A 22,603-nucleotide genomic window follows, 5' to 3' on the forward strand; every position below is an offset into this window, starting at 1 on the left:
AACACTGCTACTATAATACTGCTACTATAATACTACTACTATAATACTGCTACTATAATACTATGCTACTACTATAATACTTCTACTATAATACTACTACTATAATACTACTACTATAATACTACTACTACTATAATACTACTACTATAATACTATGCTACTACTATAATACTACTACTATAATACTACTACTGTAATACCACTACTATAATACTACTACTATAATACTACTGCTATAATACTACTATTATAATACTACTACTATACTACTGCTACTATAATGCTGCTACTATAATACTATGCTACTACTATAATACTACTGCTATAATACTACTACTATAATACTACTATTATAATACTACTACTATACTACTGCTACTATAATACTGCTACTATAATACTATGCTACTACTATAATACTACTACTATAATACTACTACTATAATACTACTACTATAATACTACTATAATACTACTACTATAATACTACTACTATAATACTACTACTATAATACTACTACTATAATACTACTAGGACTAGAGGGTTATTTTCTGGGTCATTTTCTTCAGTTTTCTTTCTTTAATCTTCTCAGATTCTCTCCGGATAGTCACCGATTTGCCAAGGTGTGTCCGTCACACCTTCTGTGTGTGTGTGTGTGTGTGTGTGTGTGTGTGTGTGTGTGTGTGTGTGTGTGTGTGTCTGTGTGTGTGTCACATCCCTCCATCTACACGCTCCTCTTTTCATACCTTCATTGGTAACCATTTAAGGAGGAGACAGCGTGAGTATTCAGCCAAGGCTGAAACCACATCTCTCCCTCCCACACTAGAGCAGACAGAATGAGCAGCGTATAGCTGAGACACCAGTGGGAGTAAAAACGACATTTGTATTGTTTTATTTCCATTTTCTGCTCCTTTTTAGTATAACCGTTGTGTCTGAGCTGAGTAGCCACATATATAACACGTTAGTATTCACAGTCCTTAGAATCTGTTGTGCTAGGGCTGTCCGGGTGGCTGTCCGGGTGGCTGTCCGGGTGGCTGTCCGGGTGGCTGTCCGGGTGGCTGTCCGGGTGGCTGTACGGGTGGCTGTACGGGTGGCTGTCCGGGTGGCTGTCCGGGTGGCTGTCCGGGTGGCTATATGGGTGGCTATATGGGAGGCTGTACGGGTGGCTGTACGGGTGGCTGTACGGGTGGCTGTCCAGGAGGCTATACGGGTGGCTGTCCAGGAGGCTGTCCGGGTGGCTGTACGGGTGGCTGTCCGGGTGGCTGTCCGGGTGGCTGTCCGGGTGGCTGTACGGGTGGCTGTCCGGGTAGCTGTCCGGGTAGCTGTACGGGTGGCTGTCCGGGTGGCTGTCCGGGTGGCTGTCCGGGTAGCTGTACGGGTGGCTGTCCGGGTGGCTGTATGGGTGGCTGTATGGGTGGCTGTACGGGTGGCTGTACGGGTGGCTGTACGGGTGGCTGTACAGGTGGCTGTACGGGTGGCTGTCTGGGTGGCTGTCTGGGTGGCTGTCCGGGTGGCTGTCCGGGTGGCTGTCCGGGTGGCTGTCTGGGTGGCTGTCCCTGTCCGGGTGGCTGTCCGGGTGGCTGTATTGGTAAATGATACCATTATTACCATTAATTGACTGTTGGCCAATACGGTTCTGTGTGCGAGTCAGTTCACATTCTAATGTTTTATAATGAACTGACATATAGACTGTGTCCCAAATACAATTGTCCCTGTAGCTAGTGTGAGGATTCACCTTGGGGTCATGATTTGGGGCTTTACAAATGTTTGATGTATTAGAATAATTGATTATGCTTATGTTACAAACCCTCCTCTTATATTAATATAAGACCCCTCCTTCCTTACATTTATAGGGTCCTAGACTACAGATTAACAATATATATATATTCATTATATAGTTTTAGAATTGCTCCTTCCACAGTTGTTTGCTCTCTCTCTCTCTCTTATAAAGAAGACCCATCTTAGAAATGTGTGACTGAGACAGAACTCTGCAGGGGAGTGTGGGAGATAAGAGACTAGTCAGACATTCCACAATAAATACACTTTGGGGAGGGGACATTTATAAATAAATAAATACTACTACTACTACTACTACTATAACACTACTACTATAATACTACTACTATTATAATACTACTACTATAATACTACTACTATAATACTACTACTACTATAATACTACTACTATAATACTACTACTATAATACTACTACTACTATACTACTACTATAATACTACTACTATAATACTACTACTATAATACTACTACTACTATACTACTACTACTATAATACTACTACTATAATACTACTACTATTATAATACTACTACTATAATACTACTACTATAATACTACTACTATAATACTACTACTACTATAATACTACTACTACTATAATACTACTATACTACTACTATACTACTACTACTAGGACTAGAGGGTTATTTCCTTGGTAGTGAAACTCTATGTTTGTATAGCTATGGATGCAGGGTTTTGGTCTCAGGAGTAGAAGGTAATGACGTAGTCAGTGACATCACTAAGGCGGGACTTGGGTTTAATAAAACAACTTGAGACCTTTTGTTTGATGCAGAACTTCCTGGGAAACATGCGTGCTATCTTTCTGATTGTCAACGTCTGTCTGCATTTGCATTAATAAAGGGTTTTTGAATGATTTAATTAAAGATATTGTCATAATGCTAATTTCACCAATGAGCCAATGACGATATGAAATAAACAAACCCTAACTCTGGTGTACTACTTGTGATGAGAGCCATATGGGCCCTGGTCCAATGTAGGGCACTGCATAGGGAACAGTGTGTACGGTAGGATGCAGCCACTGTGTGTACGGTAGGATGCAGCCACTGTGTGTACGGTAGCATGCAGCCACTGTGTGTACGGTAGGATGCAGCCACTGTGTGTACGGTAGGATGCAGCCACTGTGTGTACGGTAGGATGCAGCCACTGTGTGTTCATTCGTCCACTGTCTTCAATTCGGTGAAGTCATAATAAATCGCTCTCAATCTCTCTCTCTCTCTCACACAATAGCCCTCTCTATAATTTATATTTCTGTCCATTGTCTCTCCGTATTATCTGGCTGTGAATAGACACTGTTCGTTCAGTGTTGGCGAGAGGCAATAACTCGGAGGATTCGTTCTCTGTCCGTTTATCGAATGAGTTAGCTTCAGCAACTTCCTGTTTTTCCAGCAAATGACTTGAACAGTACAGTGACTAATATTCCACCCTATTATGTCAGAGGGCAAAATGGGGTGGAATGTTACCATATTTATCAATCCTCTCAGTTCTACACACGTGTATGGGCAGGTATGGGATAAGGGTCGATTTTATTGGGCATCCAACTTGACCAAAATTGACTGAATCCACTTCCTGGCCAGATGACGTTTGCATGACCTCCTGACCCTAACTGTGACCTCTGACCTTTAACCTCTGACTCATGGTTCAGATACAATAACATAGAGACTCAGCTGTTGGGAAACTGGGTCAGGAGTGATCCACGACTCTCTCACACACACACACACACAAGTGATCCATGATTCAAAGTCACGATAACTAGGGTTAAAACATTAAGATTAGGCACTCATTGAAAATGGTTACGGTAAGGGTTAAGGTTTTTTGACTGAACACGCAGTGTTCTGATCCAGACTCATGATTTTATACCTATCCACCACCCCCGTCCACAATGCACTACCAAACACAAGCCTACTTGATGGTAATAGCTCTCACTGTTCGTAATAGCTCTCCAATTTTAACGTCAATCTTGAACAACCTGGCTGTATACAGACCATAATGTAAACACACATACGAGAGAGAGAGAAAGAGAGCGAGAGAGAGTGAGAGCGAGTCAGACATTTTACAGGAAGATTGAAAGAAATAGGTCAACAGAGGAGAGGATAGAGGGAGAGACGTGTGGAGAATGAGGGATGCTGTGACATTTACACAGAGAGCGAAAGGGAATGGGAAATGGAGGCAGAGAGAGGGAGAGAGGGAATGAGAGAAAAGGAGAGAGAGAGAGAGAGAGATGAATAGTGGAAGAAAATGCTCCCTCTCTACTTTCGCTAAATTACTCTTCTAGTTCTAATATATATATATATATATATATATATATATATATATATATATATATATATATATATATATGTGTGTTTGTGTCTTTGTCTGTGTGTGTGTGCGCGTGCGTGTCTGTCTGTGTGAAATCCCCAAAAGTCCCCACAATGATAGAAAAACAACGACATTCTCCCATTTCCTACATCCCCATGAGGACAAAGGCTATTTTAAGCTCAGGGGTTAGGTTTAGGGGTTAGGTTTAGGGCTAGGGGTTAGGTTTAGGGGTTAGGTTTAGGGCTAGGTTTAGGGGTTAGGTTTAGGGCTAGGGGTTAGGTTTAGGGCTAGGTTTAGGGGTTACGTTTAGGGGTTAGGTTTAGGGCTAGGGGTTAGGGCTAGGGGTTAGGTTTAGGGCTAGGGGTTAGGTTTAGGGGTTAGGTTTAGGGGTAGGGGTTAGGGGTAGGGGTTAGGTTTAGGGCTAGGTTTAGGGCTAGGGTTTAGGTTTAGGGCTAGGGTTTTGGTTTAGGGCTAGGGGTTAGGTTTAGGTTTAGAGCTAGGGTTTAGGTTTAGGGCTAGGGTTTAGGGCTAGGGGTTAGGTTTAGGGCTAGGGTTTAGGTTTAGTGTTAGGGCTAGGGGTTAGGTTTAGGGCTAGGGTTTAGGTTTAGAGCTAGGGGTTAGGTTTAGTGTTAGGGCTAGGGGTTAGGTTTAGGGCTAGGGTTTAGGATTCAGGGTTATGGATTACGGTTAGGGTAAGAAGTAGGGTAAGGGTTAGGTTTTAGGGAAAATAGGATTTTGAATGGAAATCAATTTTCAGGCCTCACGAGGATAGAGGTACAAATCATGTCTGTGTGTGTAATTGACAGGTCCAGATCTCTAGATAGATGACATGTTGGAACTCACCTGCCTGCCAGGCAGAGCAGAGCAAGAGGTACACTACCGGTCAAAAGTTTGGACACACCTACTCATTCAAGGGTTTTTCTTTATTTAGATTTTTTTCTACATTGTACAATAATAGTGAAGACATCAAAACTATGAAATAACACATATTGAATCATGTAGTAACCAAAAAAGTGTTAAATCAAAATATATTTTATATTTGAGATTCTTCAAAGTAGCTACCCTTTGCCTTGATGACAGCTTTGCATACTCTTGGCATTCTCTCAACCAGCTTTACCTGGAATGCTTTTCCAACAGTCTTGAAGGAGTTCCCACATGTGCTGAGCACTTGTTGGCTGCTTTTCTTTCACTCTGTGGTCCGACTCATCCCAAACCATCTCTATTTGGTTGAAATCAGGGGATTGTGGAGGCCAGGTCATCTGATGCAGTACTCCATCACTGTCATTCTTGGTCAAATAGCCCTTACACAGCCTGGAGGTGTGTTGGGTCATTGTCCTGTTGAAAAACAAATGATAGTCCCACTAAGCACAAACCAGATGGGATGGTGTATCTCTGCAGAATGCTGTGGTAGCCATGCTGGTTAAGTGTGCCTTGAATTCTAAATAGATCACAGACAGTGTCACCAGCAAAGCACTCCCACACCATCGCACCTCCTCCTCCATGCTTCACGGTGGGAATTACACATGCAGAGATCATCCGTTCACCCACACCACGACTCACAAAAACACGGCGGTTGGAACCAAAAATCTCAAATTTGGACTAATCAGACCAAAGGACAGATCTCTACCAGTCTAATGTCCATTGCTCGTGTTTCTTGGCCCAAGCAAGTCTCAAATCAAAATCAAATCAAATTGTATTAGTCACATGCGCCTAATACAACAGGTGTAGACCATACAGTGAAATGCTTACTTTCAAGCACCTAACCAACAATGCAGTTAAAAAATAGGAATAGGAAATAAAAGTAACAAGTAATTAAAGAGCAGCAGTAAATAACAATAGCGAGGCTATATACAGGGGGTACCGGTACAGTGTCAATGTGGAGGCTATATACAGGGGGTACCGATACAGAGTCAATGTGGAGGCTATATACAGGGGATACCGGTTCAGAGTCAATGTGCGGGGGCACCGGTTAGTCGAGGTAATTGAGGTAATATGTACATGTAGGTAGAGTTATTAAAGTGGCTATGCATAGATAATAAACAGAGTAGCAGCAGTGTGGGGGTGGGGGGGTGCAAATAGTCTGGGTAGCCATTTGATTAGCTGTTCAGGAGTCTGATTACGTTGAGGGAGAGGTTGTTGTCCTGGCACCACACAGCCAGGTCTCTGACCTCCTCCTTATAGGCTGTCTCATCATTGTCGGTGATCAGGCCTACCAATGTTGTGTTATTGGCAAACTTAATGATGGTGTTGTAGTCATGCCTGGCCGTGCAGTCATGAGTGAACAGGGAGTACAGGAGGGGACTGAGCACTCACCCCTGAGGGGCCCCTGTGTTGAGGATCAGCGTGGTGGATGTGTTGTTACCTACCCTCACCACCTGGGGGCCCGTCAGGAAGTCCAGGATCTAGTTGCAGAGGGAGGTGTTTAGTCCCAGGGTCTTTAGCTTATCGATGAGCTTTGTGGGTACTATGGTGTTGAACGCTGAGCTGTAGTCAATGAGTAGCATTCTCACATAGGTGTTCCTTTTGTCCAGGTGGGAAAGGGCAGTGTGGAGTGAAACAGAGATTGCATCATCTGTGGATCTGTTGGGGCGGTATGCAAATTGGAGTGAGTCTATGGTTTCTGGGATAATGGTGTTGATGTGAGCCATTGTAACAGTGTAGCTTCCGTCCCTCTCCTCGCCCCTACCTGGGCTTGAACCAGGGACCCTCTGCACACATAGACAACAGCCACCCTTGAAGCATCATTACCCATCGCTCCACAAAAGCCGCAGCCCTTGCAGAGCAAAGGGGAACAACTACTTCAAGGTCTCAGAGCGAGTGACGTCACCGATTGAAACGCTATTAGCACGCATCCCGCTAGCTAGCTAGCCATTTCACATCGGTAACACTCACCCCCCTTTTGACCTCCTTTTCCTCAGCAACCAGTGATCCGGGTCACGGCACCAATGTAACAGATGTTGATCGTACTCTCCTTGCGTTGTGTTTTCTCCAAATAAATCCCCTCAGCCAGTGGTCCCAGTTGAGCATTATTTATTATCTGCTGTTGTTAAATAGGAAACAGCACATTAGTTGTGCAGGGCTTAACGATATTGATGGCTGTCGATGGCAAAATCCCTTGCACCACATTTTCATACTGGGACTAAACAAAATACAAAAATACAATACAAAATATAACATGTGTAAAAACCTGTTGTTAAATAGGAAACAGCACGTTAGTTGTGCAGGAAAACAGCATGAAAACAACTGTGTTAGCAGTGGGCTTATGTGACCATTACGTCGGTGCATGCTAGCTAACACACTTATATACAGCAATCATATACCAAAGCACATCCCAGAAAGCCCCTCAATCCCTAACAGGTACCATATATCCACACATGTAGAAATCAGCAATGTACAGCAAACTTGTACACATTGTAAAATATAAAATTGAAAACAGTATTCAGAACGTGACCTATCCCTTGCATCACATTTTCATACTGGGGAGACCTAACGTTTGCGATCTCCCCCTATCTGCAAGCGGGGCCAATAACAACACGCCTTATTGTCATCAGAGTTGAACCAACCAATAAGAATGCTTGAACATTGAATAGAGTCAAGTGGAAACATAATCAAACCTGTTACACCAGCCTTTCAAAGCACTTCATGGCTGTTACGTACTGTACGCTTCTACCATTTACATCATTTAGCAGACGCTCTTATCCAGAGCGACTTACAAATTGATGCATTCACCTCATGATATCCAGACCAAAGGACAGATTTGGAGGAGGGAACGCAACACCCTGCTACAACTCAACTCCCCGTGTGTGAATAAAGGTAATGTGATTGTAGGTGGAGGTAAGGATGACAGAGGCAGAGAATATTACCGTTTACAGGGAAATGTATTTCCTTAACACGTTAATGAGGGGAAAAGGGGCTGGACAGAATCAAAGCAAAGAAAGTTAAAGTTAAAGAGCCCCCTCTCCTACCTTACCTGCCTACCCACTACTTACCTAACCTTTTAGCACCTCCTGGCGCGCTAACCAACATACAGGGGGTGGTCCGCCCAAGTCTTACCTAGTGTTCATAGACAGTAAATACTACGGGTTATGTATGCCCGCAGGTGTCTTGCCTAAACACTCCCAAAGGTCCCTTCCCCCCCTGGGAACAAATAAAACAGAATAATTACTAACTTAAAGTGAACAATTTCAATAATCAAAAACACTGAGTCCTATTGGCATACACATACCTCAGAAGTAGAGGTTACAAAGTACTTTCAACAAAACTGTCACTTGGCAACAACCAACACAGGACATCAAAGAAGCTCTCCTTTCTTGACAAAGGAACACTGGCTTTTATCCAGTAGGAGGAGTTGGTAATTGAAAACAGTTGTTTCCCTGACGAGAGGGAGGGTTCAGAACTCCAATCATCGATGGGGCCGACCAATCAGCTGCTTAGAATCCAGGAAGCCATTTCCTGAAATACACACATACAAACCCACAACACAGAAACTGGGATACTTAACAGTGGCTGCAGACGTGAGTGCATCGGGTCTGTAGTCATTTAGGCAGGTTACCTTAGAGTTCTTGGGCACAGGGACTATGCTGGTCTGCTTAAAACATGTTGGTATTACAGACTCGGACAGGGACAGGTTGACAATGTCAGTGAAGAGACTTGCCAGTTGGTCAGCGCTCGCAGTACACGTCCTGGTAATCTGTCTGTTGACCTGTTTAAAGATCTTACTCACATCGGCTGCTGAGAGCGTGAACACACAGTCTTCCGTAACAGCTTGTGCTCTCATGCATGTTTCAGTGTTATTTGCCTCGAAGTGAGCATAGAAGTAGTTTAGCTCGTCTGGTAGGCTTGTGTCACTCAGCAGCTCTCAGCAGTGCTTCCCTTTGTAGTCTGTAATGGTTTGCAAGCCCTGCCACATCTGATGAGCGTCAGAGCCGGTGTAGTAGGATTCGATCTTAGTTCTGTATTGACACTTTGCCTTTTTGATGGTTCGTCAGAGGGCATAGCGGGATTTCTTATCAGCTTCTAGGTTAGTGTCCCGCTCCTTGAAAGCAGCAGCTCTAGCCTTTTGCTCAGTGCGAATGTTGCCTGTGTACATGTCAAAAATAGAAAAACTAATGTTTCCTGATCTTTTTTATATCTCTCAGATATAGGACAGACTATCTGTTGTTCCATGCAGGGAATCTGAAATTCAATGTGTTTGTAATTTTATTTTTCATGAAATAATTTTTGGATGGATTTTTTTTTTTATATATATATATATATATACACTTTATGGGGTTTTAAAAATTCAAAATCAAATAGCAAAATTATCCTTGGTATGACCTTCGGCTGTTCGTGCGCACAATTTTGGGGGGGAGGCAAGCCAAAAGTTCGTAAGTCGAAGTATAAACCCATTCGTCAGGTGATTGGTCAACAGTAGGGATTATATATGTACAAGGCCAGCTGGGATTTACAACCTGATGACAATACTTTCTGGAGTATTAAGAAATGTATTGGTGAATTATGTTAACCCCTTGGATGGTGTTCATGTTTCTGTTATTCACCCAACGTTCACGGGTCTGATGGACCCACAACATTAGTGGGTTTTTAAAACAATACAGCCATAACAATTAACATACAAATACTTCATACTTAGATGATTTATATCAATTACAAGCAATACAAACACTATACATGGTTAATATAGACAGTATACATGGTTAATATAGACAGTAGACAGTATACATGGTTAATATAGACAGTATACATGGCTAATATAGACAGTACACATGGTTAATATAGACAGTATACAGTATACATGGTTAATATAGACAGTATACATGGTTAATATAGACAGTATACATGGTTAATATAGACAGTATACATGGTTAATATAGACAGCATACAGAATACATGGTTAATATAGACAGTAGACAGTATACATGGTTAATATAGACAGTATACATAGTTAATATAGACAGTATACATGGTTAATATAGACAGTATACATGGTTAATATAGACAGTATACATGGTTAATATAGACAGTATACATGGTTAATATAGACAGCATACATGGTTAATATAGACAGTATACATGGTTAATATAGACAGCATACATGGTTAATATAGACAGCATACATGGTTAATATAGACAGTATACATGGTTAATATAGACAGTATACAGTATACTTGGTTAATATAGACAGTATACAGTATACATGGTTAATATAGACAGCATACATGGTTAATATAGACAGTATACATGGTTAATATAGACAGTATACAGTATACTTGGTTAATATAGACAGTATACAGTATACATGGTTAATATAGACAGTATACTTGGTTAATATAGACAGTATACAGTATACATGGTTAATATAGACAGTATACAGTATACATGGTTAATATAGACAGTATACAGTATACATGGTTAATATAGACAGTATACATGGTTAATATTTGCCATTTACCTGTTGGATCACATTTATCAGTAAAAGCTGCAACGGCTGTCGTTAGAAGAAGGGGACCAAAGTGCAGTGTTCATAATTGTTTAATACTGAGAACACTAGAACAAAAATAGAAAAACACGAAAAGCCAACAGTTCTGTCAGGTAACAGATAAAAAAACAGAAAACAACTACCCACAAACACAGGTGGGAAAAGGCTGCCTAAGTATGGTTCCCAATCAGAGACAACGATAGACAGATAGGCCTCTGTTTGGAAACCATACCTGGCCAAAACATAGAAATATAATGACATAGAATGCCCACCCCACACCCTGACCTAACAAATTAGAGAAATAAACCGTCTCTCTCAGATCAGGGACAAAAGCGCTATTCTTTCTAAAAAAAAATCGAGATATAAATGAAACCAGGTTTTCATCACTACTGATATTTATTGCTTTGAACTGAACAAACTGGAAGGACAAATTTTAACATACAGTATTTTATGGAAATGATAAATGATCCCCATTGAACACCAATTAAGGCCGGTCTACACACCACATGAGGGACAGAGTTTTACTGTGTGTGTGTTGCAAATGTATTTCTTGCACTTGATGCGTGTGTACTGTGTCTTCCTGTCCTTCTTGGGTCCACACACATCAAAGCGCTTCTTCTTGTTGTTACCGGCTGCGATCTAGAGTGATGAAAACACTTTAGTTCAGGAGTTTTACTAACATCTCACTCACATATATAGTTACAGCAGGCCAAGGTAGGAGAGTCACACACACGCATGCAACAACATCACTCACACTTACTTCCTGTATTGGAGTTGTTGGTTCTGTGGGTCGGGGCTGATGGGGCAGCAGCATCCTCCTCCTGAATCCTCCTCACGATGGCTGCAGATGCTGGGGTCTTTGGGAGATGTTGCCTCCTCTGGATTTGAGGTCTTACCAACGCCTTGCCCAGCTCCTCAAGAAAGAGCCGTCTCCTCTGGAGCTTCCCTCTGTTCCAATCTGGGTTCAACGCCATCCAGATGACGAACACGTTGTACGCCGAGATGTCCAAGATGTTGAAGAATATCACAGGTGGCCAGTGTAGGGTTCTTCTTCTGCAGCTGTAGTCAGTCACCAGCTCGTCTAAATTGTCCACCCTTCCTTTTGTGGCTTTGTAATCCATTATGATTTCTGTTTTTTTTATGTTTCCGGCCACAGATTCTCCCATCCCTATGCAACATAGTACCACATTTTTGCCTTTCTTTGGAACTTTGATAGGCCTGTTCAGTGTATTCAACAGCTGAGTTGGGAGATCTGGCTTGTTTTTTCCTACTGTTCCTACCATCGTCAGCTTCCTCTTGATGAGCTCCTGTCCCTGCTTGTGAGAAGTAAAAAAGTTATTGCATGTGATGTTGTGGTCACAGAGTCCCTGTGTCACGTCCAGGACAACCCGCATCCCTTGGTTCTTATCAGAGGCTCCTCCATCTGGCTTCCCAGTATACACTTAAAAGTTCCACGCATATGATGAAGCCGCCCAGATCTTGATTCCATATTTTGCGGGTCTAGTACTGACTGAAGGGGCAGCGGCCCCTAAGCTGCATAAGCTGCTCATCAACAGTAACGTTGGGCCCAGGGTTGTGAAACAGGGGAAGGCGGTCTACCCACTTGTCCCACACTGACCTGATTGCAGCTAGCTTGTTTCTCTGCTGCAGAGCTGGTCTGGTGTCTCAGTTATCGAAGAGGATAATCCTGGAAATAATGTGGACGTTTTCCAGAGACATTGTTTTGCACGGAAAAGTTCTCTGCCAGTTTCTGCATTCCCACAGGGATTCTGTGGATTCCCCATTGGATCTGAAAACACCAGCAAGGTTAATAAGAACCCCAAAGTATGCATGTAAATACGATTGGTCCATCTACTTCCATCTCTCTCCAAAAACACCCCTTCCCTCCAACATGGTGCCGTCCAGAATGATTTTCTGGATGGTGTCTGGGATGAACAGTTCAAAAGAAGACTTTATGTCCTGCACATGAGTAACCATGCGGCTTGGCTCATTCCTTGGGCAATTTTTTGACATCCATATTTCTCTTCCTGCAGGCTGCTGATGAGCTGGTTGCTGACAGGCTGGTCCTGAGGCTGGCTGAGGGTCAATCTCATCCTCTTCTTCCAACTCATTGTCAAACTCCGAATTGACAGAGACATGATCCTTATATTCTGAAAATTCTTCATCTTCCGAAGTGGAAGACGCTCCTTCCACACTAGCTTCTCTCTCTGCAGAGATTATTTTTGCCATACTGATAGATTGTGATAAGGAGCCACACATGCAATGCTATTTATTTGTTGTTTCCCTCCCCTAATTAGCACCTGGCTGGGGTAGAGTGGGGGGAAAATACAGAATTCTTTACAATGTATCGAAATAATGTATTGTAATAACAGTGTGCAGGTTCCCTCAAGATATTATGTAGTTTCACTACAAAGGGTAAAGGGTGCAGGAAAAGCAGCAGACAGGGAGACAGACAGGTAGACAGGCAGACAGGGAGATAGACAGGCAGGGAGACAGACAGGCAGGGAGACAGACAGGTAGACAAGCAGACAGACAGGCAGGGAGACAGACAGACAGGCAGACAGACAGAGAGACAGACAGGCAGGGAGACAGACAGGCAGGGAGACAGACAGACAGACAGACAGACAGGCAGGGAGACAGACAGACAGACAGACAGACAGACAGACAGACAGACAGACAGACAGACAGACAGACAGACAGACAGACAGACAGACAGACAGACAGACAGACAGAGACAGACAGACAGACAGACAGACAGGCAGGGAGACAGACAGACAGGGAGACAGGGGGACAGACGGACAGACGGACAGAAGGACAGACAAACAGACAGACAGACAGACAGACAGACAGACAGACAGACAGACAGACAGACAGACAGACAGACAGACAGACAGACAGACAGACAGACAGACAGACAGGGAGACAGAGGTAGGGAGACAGACAGGTTCTTGGTGCTATGTTGAAACAGCAGGGAGGAGGAAGACGGAGTGAAGGCACACAGCAAACCTTTTTGTTTCATTTTTACTTGTTTTCACCTACACACACACTTTGCCACACTTTTATTACTCTCGGGTCCAGTGGACCCGAACACCACATGTGTTATAAATGTGTGCTTTTGATGAGCCAAGGTCAATGAGTCTTAGGTTGAAAACATAATTTGTTTTATCACTTTTCTTTTAGTAAACATTGAAAATGGGTCCCACAGTCCAGAACACCACACAAGGGTTAAATGAAGTGCTTTTTGTCATTCAATGAGGAATCGTTTTCATGCACATTTTTTCAATTGAGAATTACAGCACCAAACATCTTGGTTAGATGTAAAATTGTACCACTAGGATCTCCTTGAGCATTGAAATTAATGACAGATTATCATAGATGAATTTGGACTATTTTGATGAAGTGTATACTGGCTACGGCGTCTTAAGATGGACAAACAGTACTATTGACGCTTTTTTGTCTCTTTTTTTCAAGCGAAGGTCTTTTAAGGGAACACACTAGTTTGGTAGTAAGGGAGAGAGAGAGAGAGAGAGAGAGGGGGGAGGAGTAAGAGAGAGAGGGAGAGAGGGGGAGGAGTAAGAGAGAGAGAGAGAAAGGGGAGGAGTAAGAAAAAGAGGGAAAGAGAGTGAGAGAGGGGGAGGAGTAAGAAAGAGAGGAAGAGAGAGAGGGAGAGAGAGAGAGAGAGGGAGAGAGAGAGAGGGGAGGAGTAAGTAAGAGAGAGAGACAGAGAGAGACAGAGAGAGAGAGAGAGAGAGAGAGAGAGAGAGAGATATCGAAGAAGGTTCCTTGAGGTGTGATTTATCATCACAGAATCGAATGAAGGATTTTTGTGTCTTCCAGCTTATTACAGCTGGCGAGATACATTCTAACTGCTGGAAATTATTTATCTTTGTTTGGGAAAATCAATAAAAATGTTATTCAGGAAAAGTGCATTTACTGTTCAACATGTTATCAACATCTGTTTCCCCTGGATGTTGAGGAATCTGTGTTTCTTTATATTTTACTTTATCTCAATTAATCTGTATTGAATTGATAACAAACTCCCTCTGTCTCTCTGTCTCTCTGTCTCTCTGTCTCTCTCTGTCTCTCTCTGTCTCTCTCTGTCTCTCTCTGTCTCTCTCTGTCTCTCTGTCTCTCTCTGTCTCTCTCTGTCTCTCTCTGTCTCTCTTTGTCTCTCTTTGTCTCTCTCTCCCTCTGTCTCTGTCTCTGTCTCTCTCTGTCTCTCTCTGTCTCTCTCTGTCTCTCTCTCTCTGTCTCTCTCTGTCTCTCTCTGTCTCTCTTTGTCTCCCTCTCTCTCTGCCTCTCTCTCCCTCTCTCTCCCTCTCTCTCTCTCCCTCTCTCTCCCTCTCCCTCTCCTCCTTGCTAGGTGAGTCCGGCGCAGCCCTGTCGCGCCCACAGCGTCCCCTCTCGGCCCGGGTGGGCCACCACGCCCCCCCGGCCTCCTCCATGAAGGGGTATCACGTCAGCCGCAGCCTGTCCCAGCACTCTTCTGGCGGGGGGCACCCCGGCCCGGGCCCTGGCTCCGTCCGAGAGTACCACCGCCACCCCTCCGAACACTACGACCGGGCGGGACACCCCTTCTACCCCCCCGGTGGTCCCCCAGAACCTCTAGCTCTGGAGCATCGTTCTGGAGGGGGGACGTTCCCCCGCTCCCACCCCAGCCAGCACCCACCGACCCAGCAGTTGTACGACTCATGTGAGGATTGTCTGTCCACGGTGGGGGGTCACGGGGGTAAGATGCACCGCCAGGATCAGTTTGAAAAGCAGCTTCCCTTCCACCCTGACGGGTTTCACACCTTGCAGTACCAGAGGAGGGCCAGCGGGACAGAGCAGCGCAGCGAGAGCCCATCCCGTATCCGTCACCTGGTTCACTCGGTCCAGAAACTCTTCGCCAAGTCCCACTCCCTCGAGGCGCCGACGAAGAGGGAGTACAACGGTACACGAGGAGGGGAATACCGAGAAAGAGGAGGAGGAGGGCCCAGGAGCGGAGGAGAGGAGGGTGGCGGGCATAACAATTCGGGCCACCAATCCCGCTCGGCGAGGCGCAGCAAGTCCCGCGAACGCTCCAAGAGCGGGGACGGGCGCCATGAATCCTCCGGCCGGCGGCACAGGAGCCGAACTGCGGGGTGGTGGAGCTCCGACGACAACCTCGATAGTGACAGCAGCTTCTTGGTAACCGGGGGCAACACCGGTCCGGGTGGTCGAGGTGGCGGGCGAGGCGGGTACCCCACGGGCCACGAGAGTCTGGACGCTGCTATCCAGGAGCTGACCATGAAGAAACTGCCCAAGCAGGGGAGTGTACCACCGGGCCCCGGGCCGGGGGAGTGCATGGCCTGTACCACTCTGGCCCTGGCAGGGGGGGAGGGTGGCGGAGGGGGAGGGTACCATGGAGGGCCAGGGCAACACTCTCTGAAGAGGAGCACGTGGTCGGCCATGACGGTCAGCCAGGCTAGAGAGGTGTACCCATCGTCTGTCCGGGGAGGAGGAGGAGGAGGAGGCTATGACAAGGCCTTGGTGCCTCTGGAGAACAAACTGAAGGAGAGGACCTTTCACTACCTACAGGTAGGTGGGTGGGTGGGAGGGAGGGAGGGAGGGAGGGTAGATGGGAGGGTGGATGGGTGAGAGGGTTGTGTGTTTGCACCTGTAGCTTTCATCGTGAATAATGTCCGTTTAAAATGTTGATGGTTACTCCGTGCAATAGGTGTTTGCGTATTAGATTAGATGAGGGGAAATAGTGACCTTAAAGTGTCCGTTAACTCCAAAATCAAAGTTTGTCAAAAGTGGCGTTTAAGTCCATATTCCACGCCATGTGTAGGCAGTGTAGATCCAGTTTCCTGACTCTGGGAAAGATAGACACCGTCTCAAATTATCAAACGTCATAGCCCTGGCCATATCTAACTCTTCCAGAAGAGCTTTTCAGGGGGGAGAATATTTTGGAGCTTCATTTTAAAATGGTGTCATGCTATTTAACTGATATTATACCTATATATAAGAAACCAATCAAGCTTCTTTCACAATAATAACTTAGGCTACGTCCCTAATGGCACCCTATTCCATATATAGTACACTACTTTAGACCAGAGCCCTATGGAACCCTATTCCCTATATAGTGCACTACTATAGACCAGAGCCCTATTCCCTATATAGTGCACTACTTTAGACCAGAGCCCTATTCCCTATATAGTGCACTACTTTAGACCAGAGCCCTATTCCCTATATAGTGCACTACTTTAGACCAGAGCCCTATTCAGTATATAGTGCACTACTTTAGACCAGAGCTCTACTCCCTGTATAGTGCACTACCTTTGACACAGGAAACCCACAGGAAACACACAGGGGACCCACAGGAAACTCACAGGGGACCCACAGGAAACACACAGGGGACCCACAGGAAACACACAGGGGACCCACAGGAAACTCACAGGGGACCCACAGGAAACACACAGGGGACCCACAGGAAACTCACAGGGGACCCACAGGAAACACACAGGGGACCCACAGGAAACACACAGGGGACCCACAGGAAACTCACAGGGGACCCACAGGAAACTCACAGGGGACCCACAGGAAACTCACAGGGGACCCACAGGAAACACACAGGGGACCCACAGGAAACACACAGGGGACCCACAGGAAACTCACAGGGGACCCACAGGAAACTCACAGGGGACCCACAGGAAACTCACAGGGGAACCACAGGAAACACACAGGGGACCCACAGGAAACACACAGGGGACCCACAGGAAACACACAGGGGACCCACAGGGCTGTGGCCAAAAGTAGTGTTCTTTGTAGGAAGTAAAGACGTACACTTAAAAACACACCGTTGGTTTTCCCTCTATCTGAAAGTAAGTAAATAAAATGGGTTGCAGATAATTAATGCTTTTTACTTCCTCCTGCCTCCTCCTCCACCAGCATCCTCTAGACCCTCTCTATTAGTAAATTAATTTCCCTCTTCCTCCTCCTCCTCCTCCTCCTCCTCCTCATCCCCCTCCCCCTCCTCCCCCTCCCCCTCCCCCACCTAACCCTCTCTATCAGTAAAGTAATTTCCCTCCTCCTCCTCCTCCTCCTCCTCCTCCTCCTCCACCTAACCCTCTCTATCAGTAAAGTAATTTCCCTCCTCCTCCTCCTCCTCCTCCTCCTCCTCCTCCTCACCCTCTCTATCAGTAAAGTAATTTCCCTCCTCCTCCTCCTCCTCCTCCTCCTCCTCCCCTCCTCCTCCACCACCTAACCCTCTCTAACAGTAAAGTAATTTTCCTCCCCCTACACCTCCTAACCCTGTTACGTTCCCCAGCTAGAAAACCAAATAATGTGTCTCAACTGACATCAACCAAAACAAAACAGGTGGGGTTTCAGGAGGGGTTTTGAAAGACAGTCCTCCTCCAGCTAACCCTAACCCTCTCCAACAGTAAAAACACCTTTTTTAGACATTTTTGCAAATGTATAAATAAAACTGAAATATCACATTTACATAAGTACAGTTGAAGTCAGATGTTAACATACACTATTTTGGAGTCATTAAAACTTGTTTTTCAACCACTCCACAAATTTCTTGTTAACAAACTATAGCTTTGGCAAGTCGGTAATGACATCAGCGTCCACCAGTAATTTTTCCAAAAATTGTTTACAGACAGATTATTTCACTTATAATTCACTGTATCACAATTCCAGTGGGTCAGAAGTTTACATTCACTAAGTTGACTGTGCCTTTAAACAGCTTGGAAAATTTTAGAAAATCATGTCATGGCTTTAGAAGCTTCTGATAGGCTAATTGACATCATTTGAGTCAATTGGAGGTGTACCTGTGGATGTATTTCAAGGCCTACCTTCAAACTCAGTCCCTCTTTGCTTGACATCATGGGACAATCAAAAGAAATCAGCCAAGACCTCAGAAAAAAAATTGTAGACCTCCACAAGTCTGGTTCATCCTTTGGAGCAATTTCCAAATGCCTGAAGGTACCACATTCATCTGTACAAACAATAGTACGCAAGTATAAACACCATGGGACCACGCAGGAGTCATACCGCTCAGGAAGGAGACGCGTTCTGTCTCCTAGAAATGAACGTACTTTGGTGCAAAAGGTAAAAATCAATCCCAGAACAACAGCAAAGGACCTTGTGAAGATGCTGGAGGAAACAGGTACAAAAGTATCTATATCCACTGTAAAACAAGTCCTATATTGGCATAACCTGAAAGGCCGCTCAGCAAGGAAGAGGCCACTGCTCCAAAACCGGTTTGCAACTGCACATGGGGACAAAGATCGTTCTTTTTGGAGAAATGTCCTCTGGTTTGATGAAACAAAAATAAAATTGTTTGGCCATAATGACCATCGTTATGTTTGGAGGAAAAAGGGGGAGGCTTGCAAGCTGAAGAACACCATCCCAACCGTGAAGCATGGGGGTGGCAGCATCATGTTGTGGGGGTGCTTTGCTGCTGGAGGGACTGGTGCACTTCAATAATTGATGGCATCATGAGGTAGGAAAATTATGTGGATTTATTGAAGCAACATCTCAAGACATCAGTCAGGAAGTTAAAGCTTTTTCGCAAATGGGTCTTCCAAATGGACAATGACCCCAAGCACACTTCCAAAGTTGTGGCAAAATGGCTTAAGGACAACAAAGTCAAGGTATTGGAGTGACCATCACAAAGCCCTGAACTCAATCCTACAGAAAATTTGTGGGCAGAACTGAAATAGCGTGTGCGAGCAAGGAGGCCTACAAACCTGACTCAGTTACACCAGTTCTGTCAGGAGGAATGGGCCAAAATTCACCCAACTTATTGTGGGAAGCTTGTGGAAGGCTACCCGAAACGTTTGACCCAAGTTAAACAATCTAAAGGCAATGCTACCAAATACTAATTGAGTGTATGTAAACTTCTGACCCACTGGGAATGTGATGAAAGAAAGAAAAAAAGCTGAATTAAATCATTCTCTCTGCTATTATTCTGACATTTCATATTCTTAAAATAAAGTGGTGATCCTAACTGACCTAAGCCAGGGAATTTTTACTGAGATTAAATGTCAGGAATTGTGAAAAACTGAGTTTAAATGGATTTGGCTAAGGTGTATGTAAACTTCTGATTTCAACTGCATATTCAAACCCTTTGCTCAGTACTTTGTTGAAGCACCTTTGGCAGCGATTACAGCCTTGAGTCTTCTTGGGTTTGACGCTACAAGCTTGGCACACCTGTATTTGGGGAGTTTCTCCCATTCTTCTCTGCAGATCCTCTCAAGCTGGTTGGATGGGGAGCGTTGCTGCACAGCTGTTTTCAGTTCTCTCTAGAGATGTTCAATCGGGTTCAAGTCCAGGCTCTGGCTGGGCGACTCAAGGACATTCAAAGACTTGTCCCGAACCCACTCCTGCGTTGTCTTGGCTGTGTGCTTAGGGTCGTTGTCCTTTTGGAAGGTGAACCTTCACCCCAGTCTGAGGTCCTGAGCGTTCTGGAGCAGGTTTTCATCAAGTACTTTGCTCCATTCATCTTTCCCTCGATCCTGACTAGTCTCTCAGTCCCTGCTGCTGAAAAACATCCCCACAGTATAATGCTGCCACCACCATGCTTCACCGTAGGGATGGTGCCAGGTTTCCTCCAGATGTGACCAGAGAATCTTGACTCTCTTGGAAAAAAGGAAGGGGTCTGAAAACTTTACGAATGCACTGTAGTATAACAGTACAGAACAGTATAGAATACCAGTATTGTATATTATTGGATAACAGTACAGTATAGTATACCGGTGTCGTATTTTGTAGTATTGTATAACACCACAGTATAGTATTCCAGTATAGTATATTATAGTATAGAATTACAGTACAGTATACTATAGTATACAAGTATAGCATATTATAGTATCATATAACAGTAGAGTATACTATAGTATACCAGTATAGTATAACAGTACAGTATAGAATACCAGTATAGTATGGTATAGTATAACTGCACAATATAGTTTAGCATAGTATATTGTATAGTATATGATAGTATAGTATAAAAGTACAGTACAGTATATCAGCACAATATGTTATAGTATGGTATAGTATAACAGTACCGTATAGTATATCAGTATAGTATAGTATATTATGGTATATTGTATAGTGTGGTGTAGTATATTATGTTATAGTATAACAGTACAGTGCAGTGTAGTATAGTATAGTGCAGTATAGCATAGTATAGTATAGTGTAGTATAGTATAGGATAGTATAGTATAGTATAGTATAGTATAGTACACCAGTACATAACAGTTTAGTATACGAGTATACCATGGTATAGTATATGATAGTATAGTATAACAGTACAGTACAGTATATCAGCACAATATGTTATAGTATGGTATAGTATAACAGTACCGTATAGTATATCAGTATAGTATAGTATATTATGGTATATTGTATAGTGTGGTGTAGTATATTATGGTATAGTATAACAGTACAGTGCAGTGTAGTATATAGTATAGCGCAGTATAGCATAGTATAGTATAGTATAGTATAGTATAGTATAGTATAGTACAACAGTACATAACAGTTTAGTATATGAGTATACCATGGTATAGTATAGTAGAACAGTACAGTGCAGTATAGTATACAAGTATACCATGGTATAGTATAGTAGAACAGTACAGTGCAGTATAGTGGACCAGTATACTATATGTAAGGGATAATCGCTAACGTCATGTACTTTACCTTGGAAATAATGGACAGCGCAGCGAGACGATGTGAAGCAGAGTCCCTTTGCCGAGTTCATTTTCTCAGGTAATATACAGAACGGAGGAGTTTATCCCGCTGATTCCACAGCTGCCAAAGAAATCAATACTAAAGCACACATTTACCGGTAGAAAAACAATATTTTTTCGTTGCTATTTTCATTAATAAGAAAATTCATACTTTCTCATCTTTCGGGTTGGTAGAGACGCGAACCAGTCGTTCGTTAGATTAGTTCGTTATTTATGTTCTGTTGTCATGCTCGCTAGCAATGTTCTTATCCCTTGCTAGCTAACCAGCTAGCTGCGGCTAACACAGTCACGACCTCTGCAACCAGAATAACAGCAAAGTTTCTGTTTTCTATTGACATTCATTTGGATACATCCATAAAAATGAACTCATAGTGACCGATTTTGCCTGACATAATTAGAAAAGTTAGCCTTCACGTCAGGACATTAGTCAACACTGACTGTTCGTTATGAGGAGATCGTATTGCATATTAAACGCAAGGCTACAAGCTAGCTAAATAGTTTGTTGCTAGCAAACCTGCGAATACGACAACCGAATTCAAAAATACCAGTTGCTGAAAACAGCTGGTGAAACTAGAAACATGTGGGAGGATTTGACATCATAGCAACACTAAACTAGAAACATGAGGGAGGATTTGACAGCATAGCAACACTAAACTAGAAACATGAGGGAGGATTTGACAGCATAGTAACACTAAACTAGAAACATGTGGGAGGATTTGACATCATAGCAACACTAAACTAGAAACATGTGGGAGGATATGACATCATAGCAACACTAAACTAGAAACATGTGGGAGGATATGACATCATAGCGACACTAAACTGGAAACATGTGGGAGGATATGACATCATAGCAACACTAAACTAGAAACAGGGAGGATTTGACAGCATAGCAACACTAAACTAGAAACAGGGAGGATTTGACAGCATAGCAACACTAAACTAGAAACATGTGGGAGGATTTGACAGCATAGCAACACTAAACTAGAAACAGGGAGGATTTGACAGCATAGCAACACTAAACTAGAAACAGGGAGGATTTGACAGCATAGCAACACTAAACTAGAAACACGAGGGAGGATTTTACAGCATAGCAACACTAAACTAGAAACATGTGGGAGGATTTGACAGCATAGCAACACTAAACTAGAAACACGAGGGAGGATGACAGCATAGCAACACTAAACTAGAAACAGGAAGGATTTGACAGCATAGCAACACTAAACTAGAAACATGAGGGAGGATTTGACAGCATAGCAACACTAAACTAGAAACATGTGGGAGGATTT

At 43.8% G+C, this 22,603-nt stretch overlaps 1 protein-coding gene across 1 annotated transcript; it reads left to right on the plus strand.

Annotated features, from left to right (window-relative positions):
• Nucleotides 1-14,956: 14,956 nt before the first annotated feature.
• Nucleotides 14,957-16,152, plus strand: LOC115182255 (disks large-associated protein 3-like; the record flags this gene model as incomplete). The annotated part of the gene is made up of 1 exon (XM_029743875.1): nucleotides 14,957-16,152. A coding segment is annotated over one exon (1,196 nt), but the record flags the coding sequence as incomplete, so codon positions are not given.
• Nucleotides 16,153-22,603: the final 6,451 nt, after the last annotated feature.

Source organism: Salmo trutta, unplaced genomic scaffold (genome assembly GCF_901001165.1).
Source record: "Salmo trutta unplaced genomic scaffold, fSalTru1.1, whole genome shotgun sequence".
Taxonomy (NCBI): domain Eukaryota; kingdom Metazoa; phylum Chordata; class Actinopteri; order Salmoniformes; family Salmonidae; genus Salmo; species Salmo trutta.